Source organism: Aquarana catesbeiana, linkage group LG09 (genome assembly GCF_042186555.1).
Source record: "Aquarana catesbeiana isolate 2022-GZ linkage group LG09, ASM4218655v1, whole genome shotgun sequence".
In the NCBI taxonomy this organism is placed as follows: Eukaryota; Metazoa; Chordata; class Amphibia; order Anura; family Ranidae; genus Aquarana; species Aquarana catesbeiana.
In genome coordinates this window covers 92,872,195-92,881,341 of record NC_133332.1, presented here as the reverse complement: position 1 = coordinate 92,881,341, position 9,147 = coordinate 92,872,195, and the positions used below count along the sequence as shown (strand labels likewise).

The following is a 9,147-nucleotide window of genomic DNA, read 5'->3' as shown; positions in this document are numbered from 1 at the left end:
CGCCTTCTGGTTTCCCGGCCGGGCCAGAAGCTTAGGAAAATGTGGTGGGCAGCAGGCTTCACTAGGCTGGACCAGGCCGTTCTCGGGGGAGTCCCTTACCGCACCTCCAGGCCAGCAACAGCTCCCTCCATCAGGATGTAGGCCAGGAAGATGGCAGCGGCCTCGGGTGTGCAGGATCTGTGTCACTCTGGCCAGTCACGGACGGATCCTGCCTAATACAGACACAGCCTGCAGCAGGGTATGTAGGGGGACAGGTAGGCAGGTGGATTGGCTGGATCTAGGCTTTTAAATTGCTCGGATAGCTAAGGATTTATATTGGGATTCCTGGAGCTCCTCTCTCTCACGTCTGCCTCCGTTCACATCCGGACACCCCCTCCCTTCCCCCCACATGCAACAATTTAAAAAAATCTAGTGGCACTAACATGGGATGTCTACGAATTATTAAATGTACAACTGCTGTGCTTCTCACTTAGAGACACGTCCTGTTACTCAAGTGGTGATTTATATGGAAGATGGGATCCCAGGCAGGGCAGTATTCACATACCAGATAGTGTTCACCCCTCTAGTGGGCAGAATCCTGAGGAAGTCTTCACAGACAGGATTCTACTAAACAAGTGCAGTGTGTACCTGTAATAAAAAAAAAAAAAAAAAAAAAAAAAAAAAAAAACGGATGCCAACTAGCGGTATACATAATGTGGTTGATTTACTAAAAGCACATATACTTCACACTTCAAGTGCATTTGCTCTAGATCTAAGGGGAAGCTCTGCTGATTTCTATCATCCAATCATGTACAAGCAAAAATGCTGTTTTTTTTTTTTTTTTTTTTTATTTTCCTTGCATGGGATTGGGTATTCTTTGAAAAAGTGAAGTTTTACCTCATTTACCAAGCTCCGGAGCAAGTGCACTTGCAGTGCACAGTATAGTTGCTTTTAGTAAATCAACCCCATTATGTCTTGAGAGCACTACAGCAGAGCCCAGTGCCCACAGGTCACATTGCTCTGTGTCTTCCTCCCAGTGGGGCTCAGGTGTACGCCCTCTGTGGCTATGCTGAGAATCAGCCAATCTGGACGACTGCCAGGTGAGCTCTTTTAGCTTTTGCAACAGGAGAATCTTGGTTGAAGAAAAAGGAATCTTGATCAAATGCAGAAAAAAAAAAAAAAAAAAGTAAAATATTGGGTTTTGCTTCTCTTGGAGAAGACATCGGTTCTCCTACGGCACTACCAAAAAAGTGGAGCATGGTGGGAGTGGGAAGGGTTATACCTGGCTGTCCTACAGTTTTGTTTGCCAGTGTAGAAACTCCTCTGGGCAGCAGCATAACCCAGTGTCTCAAAGATTACTTCTACCCCATCTGCCTTAGGGAACTTGCACAAAAATACTGAGCATTGCTTCAGCAACTGTACTTATGCTCAGTGACAGCTGAAAGATAACACTACAATGGTGCTATGTCAATCAGTGCAGGGTTGTGCCAATAAGCCGCAGACAAAGGGTGGAGCCTGGCCTGTGGAATGATGTCTAGCCCATGATACTGACCACTTGCTTGCAGATTGGTAAAAACAGTAGTGTGTGTATTTATACTTCATTTGTCACTGGAGGACCTACTGAATTGGTGAAGATACATTCGAAAACACATTTACCATGTTTAATTGAAAATAAGATTTATTTTTAAAAGATAGAAATACCGAAACAGAAATTTGCTGAAAGACAATGGGCTTGATTTATGTGCAAGAAAAAAAAACAAGTCACATCTGAATGGGTCTTGATCCCCTGATATACATAGCATCCAGACAAAGAGGATTCTGATGTCCATCAGATCTCAAGCCAACATGTGATAGGGGGTGACCCTTTTCTGCCCAGAGATGTAATTTTCCTCTTCCAAGACGTATCCTCACATCACTCGAGAGGAGCTCCAGTATTTTTACAGTCATTATAAAAACAAATCTACAAAATACTGAATTAAAAATTGCATCTTTTCCCTTTTTGATATTCGTGAAAACGTCCATAATTTCCCTTCACGTTCCTTTTAGTCATCCAGCTTCACTGTGGGGCTACCTTAGCGAATCAACTCTGGAAGGAAAAATGGCAACATTAAACACAGTGTATATAATAAATTACTGGTTAAATATGGTATTTAGAATAGTATTCCATTTAAAAAAGGACTTCAGGAGACAATCATCCCTTTATAAAACAAAAAACAAAAAACACCACACTGAACTTTTACTGCAATAAAAGACAAATCAAAAATCCAGCAACCAAAAACATAAAATCCATGTAGGTCCTTTCAAGGGCTGTGCTATTCATATTTAGCCACTAGATGGTGCTATACAAGTATATGTATTTATCACCTGGGGGGACTGCAGTGAATCATTTTCAAACAAATCCAGTGCCTTGAAAGGGTATGCATAACCCTTGAAATTTTCCTCATTTTGTCATGTTCCAACCAAAAATGTATTTTATTGGGATTTTATGTGAGATCAACACAAAGTGGCACAGAATTGTGAAGTGGAAGGCAAATGATAAATGGTTTTCAACATTTTTTACAAATAAATATGTTAAGTGTGGTGTGCATTTGTAGAACCACATTTCGCTGCATTTACAGCTGCAAGTCTTTTTGGGGATGTCTCTACCAGCTTTGCACATCTAGAGTGACATTTTTGCCCATTCTTCTTTACAAAATAGCTCAAGCTCTGTCAGATTGGATGGAGGGCGTCTGAACAGCAAAGTCTTGCCACAGATTCTCAAAATTGGATTTCGGTCTGGACTTTGACTGGGCCATTCTAACACATGAATATGCTTTAATCCAAACCATTCCATTGTAGCTCTGGCTGTATGTTTAGGGTTGTACTCAGAGTCTCCTTATGGATTGTTTTAGGAAAAGGAAAAAGCTATGGAAAATAGACCTCTGGTGTGCCGTGGTCAGTATGCCTAAAAGGGGGCAAAAATAAAAGACAGTAGGAAGAAGCTATCAAAAAATGTATTACAAACTGCAAAGAACAATCAGTCAAAACAACAAAAGCCTGTGACATCTCAACCAGAGGATCTGGGATATATGTAGAGAAGCAAGATGACTTCCATCTACCCAACTTTTTAATTGCATGAACCGGGACCCCTTAGTGGGAGGCTGCGGAAGCTGCCCCAATTTTGAATGAATGGCCCGAATACGCCTTTGGGTGCAAACCCAAATTGGCCAGAAGGGTGCGGCAATGATGCACGAACTGAGCTGCAGAGAGGGGAGCACTAGGAAAAGGCAATAGTGGACTGTCCCTAGGCCTGTCCGCTGTTGCCCTTACAAGCTGGTCTAAGACAAAAACCGGGCACCATGCATTGTTGGTCTTGAAGAACCCAATGACGGTGCCGACTCCCAACTGCTGAGTCCTGCAAACGCAACTGAAAGTAGTCGGGGAACCTGACAAGCTTATTGGCAAAAAGAATACGGAATCCTAGCCCAGAAAAAGTAAACTCCCCAGGCCTCAAGAAACCATAAATTGCCAGATACATAGCTGCCTCGAGCACTAAGCTAGGCAGCAACCCAAAGGGAGACCTGGCAAGTGAATCCGACATGTATCAGAAAATCAGCCCTGTGATGGCAGCCTGCTAGCTACAGCAGGAGGGCTACTCTTCTGAATCCCTTTGAGGATAGCTTTGATGGGGTGTACTGAAAAAAACGGAAGGCCTGCTGGGATCCCGTAGGGACAAAAAAAAGTTGAATACCTGCTAAATATATGTCCCAATGGTGCCATGGGCCAGGTTAAGCTGAGAGTGGCAAAAGGCAGTGAACGCTAGTAGATACTGAATGCTTTAACCATCCACCTCAGGATACTGAGCCTGGAAAACATTCCAGGCCGTGACGTACGCCTTCCTGGTGTTTACTGACAACGATTTGTCAATCAAAGCTGCCGCGACGGCCCAGTGGGTATCTAGTCCATCATTAATTGAAGAAAGTGTGGAGCTGGAGTGGGGCCAGCATCAGCGTCTGGGACCTGCTGGAAAAACAGTGAGCAATTAAACCGGGACAGTGCATCTGCCACTACATTGTCAACACAATTGATGAACCTGCAGTGCATGTGGAAGTTAAATTGGAGGGAGAGCCAAATGAGCCTGCCCACAAAAGACATTATGAGTAAAGACCTAGATCTACCCTCGTTGACGATCTCTGCCGTGGCTTGATTATCCGTGGGAAGAAAAAAAAAAAAAAAAAAAAAACAAAACAAACAAACCAGTCTGACCTGCCCACAAATGATCCCACACCCGTGCAGCCGCAACAACGGGGTCGATTTTGAACAAGGGTGACGTCTCTGAACCCTGGAATAGACAAAACCTTGTCTGGCCAAGGCCCCGCCAGCCAGTGTGAGCCACAAAAAGCCGCAAAGCCCTTTGTAGCCACTGCATCTGAAAACACCTGAGGGGAAAACCCCAACACTGCAGGGATAAACATGGTAACACCATTCCAGTGTTGTAGGAACTCATCCCACAACGCGGAAGGATCTAATCTGACACGGGAATCAGAGTCGGGGGCTGAAGGTAATAAAAGATAGTAACCTGGAAATGAAAGACCTCCCCTGGGGGATGATCCTCATCGCAAAAAATTCAGTATTCCCAACAGAGACTAACTCGACCCTGGTACAAACTTGGGAGATCGTGAATGGATGCAATCCCTGATCCTTACCAGTTTGTCTGCTGGAAGACTGGCCTGCATGGACTGGGTATCAAGCACAATCCCCAGGAAGGTCAGTCTAGTAACTGGGCCTTCCAGTTTGACTGCCAGTGGGATGTCTAAAGCTGCAAAAACTGATGTCAGTTTCTAACGGCCGAAATGGGCCTGCCTGACCACTACTCTCAATGAGGAGAAAATCATCCAAATAGTGGATCACTTCCTGACAATTTTCTGTGTGTGAGGATCCAACTGAGTGCTTGCGCGAAGCAATCAAACAGCCAGGGAGCCAAAGGTGAGTTCAGTGGCAAAACAATAAAACCCCCTCCACTTAATACCATGCCACTGCCAGAGTGAAGGCAGAATTGGGAGAAGTTTAAAGGCGTCCGCGATGTCTGCTTTAGACAGCCAAGCGCCCTCACCTGCCCCAATGATACTCTGAATTGCTTGATCCACTGAAGCATATTTAAGAAAAAACTCCTCAGATGGTATTAACGAGTTAAGGCAAGGCACCTGCGAACAATGAGGGGCTGACAAATCGTAAAGCAACCTTAATTTATTGGAAAATTTCCCTTTGACAAGGCCCAAAGGGTTGACCCTCCAAACCTGAAATAGGGATGTAGGAAAAAGGACCAAATAACAAAACCCTTCCTAAGTTCAGATTGAAGCAATTCATCTACCACCTCTACATCTGTGGCAGATGACCTCAGATTCCTACACTCAAAAGTGCCTGTTGGCAAGGAAATAAACCAAATGTGGAATCCCTCCGTGAAACCTTATCTATATGTGTCTTGTCTATAGTGTCTATATTACTCAACGTCACCATTTGAAACTGAGGAAAACAGGCAGCGGCCTTGGCCGAAAAAGAGCGATGGTATTCATAGCAATTTGACCCCCCATACTTCCTGTCCTAACTCCACCATGGTGTAAAGGTAATGGTCCAGTTCTTCCCTCCTGAGCGGACTCACTAAGCAAACGACATCTCTGTATAAGTTAAAGGCCAGGACAAACTCTGGGATAGAAAGTTTGCGACTGAGCCTATGATCCCTGGTCTTAACCACCACCGAAACATTGCCGCAAGCATATGACCTATTGTCGGCAACATCATGGGCAGCTAGCAAAAGTGATGCTAAGTTAACATCTTTGCCCTCCAGTATGTCCTTCCTGATGTTAACGGGGTAATGGGAGGAACACCCATACTATTACCTGGGCCTATGGGTACGGGGCTTGATACCAAAGGGGTCCCGGTACCGGCAGATAGTCCTGACACTGGGCTCGGCTGAGCCTCCAACACCTCCACCCTTGCACGCAACTCTTGGCAGGAAGAGACCAGGGAACTCACGGTAGCGTGGATTTGCGAAAGGGATGAAGCGACAGTCCAGAGTGTAACTTGCTCCGCGCTAGAGCCTGAAGCACAGGGGAACAGTAGTCTGAACAGCTCAGCCTTGCGCGCTGAAGCCAGGTATGAAGTACCCCTGCGCTGCAGTTCAGCCATGAGTCTAGGGACGGTCCAGGTTCTCGAGGGAGTGCTACCAAGCTCCGAACCCCGAGAAGGGGGGATGGATGCAAAGTCCTCGATGTCCGCAGCCTGTGACATGACCTGCATAAAACCAAGAAAAACCATCGTAAGTCAAGAAATCAACCGTACCCATCACTTACCTTGGACCAACCTGGCTGCCCCCCCGTGAAATGACAAAAGAACGTTTAAACAGGACTGAAAACGTGTCAGCCTCGTGAAAATTACCAGGCCGGAGTTACCTGAGGCGTAATCAGGCAAATTAACAACGAGAACTCAGGCCTTTGAACCTGAAAACGTGTCAAACGTGTCAAACTACCAATGCGAGTAGAAATGATCGTGGCCTGAGCCGTGTGAGAACAGATGAGGAGACTTGCCACTGTTCAAGTCATTTAGAAACGACCATCTCAATCTGAGCGTACCTATAAAAACATGATAGGTAGTGCTGCAGTGGTGACGCCATGACCTAAAAACGTGAAGATGTGCTGCTAACATGAATGTGAAAACAGAAAATACATGAGAACCAAATGCCAGGAAGTATGTGTAGCAGGACTAACGAGTCTGCGCAACGACCACCTGAGGCCTAGTAGGCCACCAAACGTGAATTCAATCCAGGGGATCCTGAAAATGTGCCCAGCCAACGACAAGCGTAGTAAATGTGTTAGTGTGAGAAAACCTAACCGAAAGCAGCGTAGAACGGATGAGGAGACTTGCCACTGTACAAGCCAATTAAAAACGATTACCTCAATCCGTTGGCACCCATAGACGTGATGGGTTCATGCTACAGTGGTGTAAGGCCGTGAGACTCAAGCTGTAAGAACGAAATGCATCGTGAAATGGGAAAACAGATAACCAACCTGAGCTGAACCGGGAAGAAAAACAAGAAAAAAATAACTCAGAAACTGTTGAAATGAAGAAACACCACTATGGAAAGAAAACAAACACAAAGCTACCACTTGGAAACACGTACGTACTGAGTCAGGTTCGAGAAATGAAAATAACCACCCCTAAAAAACCGTCATGAGGAAAACAAACGATACCTACCTGAAAAGTGTCTGAAGCTGCAAACAACAACACTTTGCGACCTGTTGATGTGTAGCAAAAACAACTGTGGAAAAAAAAAGGGGACATAAAGCATACAAAACCACCATTTAGTATGAAAACGTGCAACATGAAAGCGATCAATCTAGGACCGGGATTCCTCTACCCTACGAATGCCGTGAAAAACCAAAAACCAAACGCATGCCTATATGACCCCCTGACCTGAAAGGGGTGCCCTGCTGGCCGTAGCCCGACAAGTAACCATGCTGGAACATGAACATCTAATGCAGCAGGAGAAATGAGACTTAGCGTCAAAGTGAGCCAATCGAACATGCAAACATAACCCTCAGAATAAAAACCACCCCTGCTCTGAAAATGATACCTACCTGAGGGGGGTTACCACTTCAATAACATTCCCTCATAGGAATGCGCAAACAATGAGGCGTTTGAGATTTCCTCACAGAAAATGAGGGAGGATTGGAAGGAGCGCGCTGTACAGAGACTACCATGGGCTCTATACAGGGTTAAACAGCGATAACCATATTACTGGAAAGTTAGATAAAAAAGATACTTTAATTTTTTTCCCCCCCTCCTTTTTGCGTAATAATTGTCATTTTTTTCTCTCAATTTTTGGCTACGTATTTGAACGCAGTGCATGTTTATCCCCTTTAAAAAACAATGCAGCTGCGTTCAGATACAGGAATGAACGTTTCCCCTTTTTTTTTCCAGCAGTGAAATGTAGAAGCATACACAATATAATAAAACACATGCACCTGGAGCAAACAATATCCCCTAAGACTCCCTGGTCGTCATGATAACCGTGCAGCCCACCCGTGTCTCCCCCCAGCCTGAAGCCTACCATGTGCGAGGCCCCGGATGAAGAGAATGGAGGAGGGGAGGTAGTAAATACATGGGGGCTGGCAGAGGAGTTTGAGAGGTGCATATCCCCGAGTGCCGCGGATATTCTCCGTAGTGGGAGAACTGCTGCCCCATGGACTGGAGGGAAAAACGTCCCCCCCCTTATCTGCTCCGTACCGCCCGAGGCCCCCGACCGGATAGAGAGGACGCCGCTGTCTTACACAAGAGAGGGGGAGAAGCGATCGAATGAACTCCCTGAACGGAAACCGGAAGTGATGTCACGCATTGCCCAGAAATGACACCTATGTGAGCCACCGTCGACAAGGAACCTGTGGTCAGCCTTACACTTGTTGTATTTGGCTACATCCATCTTTCTATCAACTCTGACCAGCTTCCCTGTCCCTGTTGAAGAAAATCATCCCCACAACATGATGCTGCCATCTTGTTTTACAGTGGGGATGGTGTGTTCAGGGTGATGTGCAGTGTTCGTTTTCCGCCACACATAGCATTTTGCTTTTAGGTCAAAAAGTTACATTTTGGTCTCATCTGACAAGAGCACCTTCTTTGCGGTGTCCACCACATGGCTTCTCACAAACTGCAAACGGGACTTCTTATGGCTTTCTTTCAACCATGGCTTTCGTCTTGCCATTCTTCCATAAAAGGCCAGATTTGTGAAGTGCACGACTAATAGTTGTCCTGTGGACAAGTTCTCTCACCTGAGATGTGGCTCTCTGAAGCTCCTCCAGAGTTTCCATGGGCCTCTTGGCTTCTTCTCCAATTAATGCTCTCCTTGTCCGGCCTGTCCGTTTAGGTGGATGGCCATGTCTTGGTAGGTTTGCAGTTGTGCCATACTCTTTCCATTTTCGGTTGATGGACTGAACAGTGCTCTGTGAGATGTTCAAACCTTGGGATATTTATTTATTTTTTTTTTTTAGAACCTAACCCTGCTTTAAACGTCTCCACAATTTTATCCCTGACCTGTCTGGTGTGTTCCTTGGTCTCCACAATGCTGCTTGTTCACTAAGGTTCTCTAACAAACCTCTGTGGGTTTCACAGAACAGCTGTATTTATACTGAGATTAAA

The 9,147-nt window shown here is 45.5% G+C and overlaps 1 protein-coding gene across 4 annotated transcripts in view; it reads right to left on the bottom strand.

Annotated features, from left to right (window-relative positions):
- Positions 1 to 1,639: 1,639 nt before the first annotated feature.
- The window catches only part of LOC141107927 (uncharacterized), a 62,728-nt gene continuing 55,220 nt past the window's right edge, over positions 1,640 to 9,147 (bottom strand). For 2 of the 4 annotated variants that reach the window (XM_073598991.1, XM_073598990.1), the window contains exons 4-5: positions 7,210 to 7,273; positions 1,976 to 6,249 (exon numbers count right to left, since the gene is read on the bottom strand). In XM_073598991.1, coding sequence (XP_073455092.1) covers positions 5,779 to 6,249; positions 7,210 to 7,273 — 535 coding nt within the window. In that variant the 3' untranslated portion in view covers positions 1,976 to 5,778. Of the gene's footprint in view, positions 6,250 to 7,209; positions 7,274 to 9,147 lie in introns of all 4 variants that reach the window. The other 2 variants (XM_073598992.1, XR_012235987.1) reach the window with 2 other exon arrangements.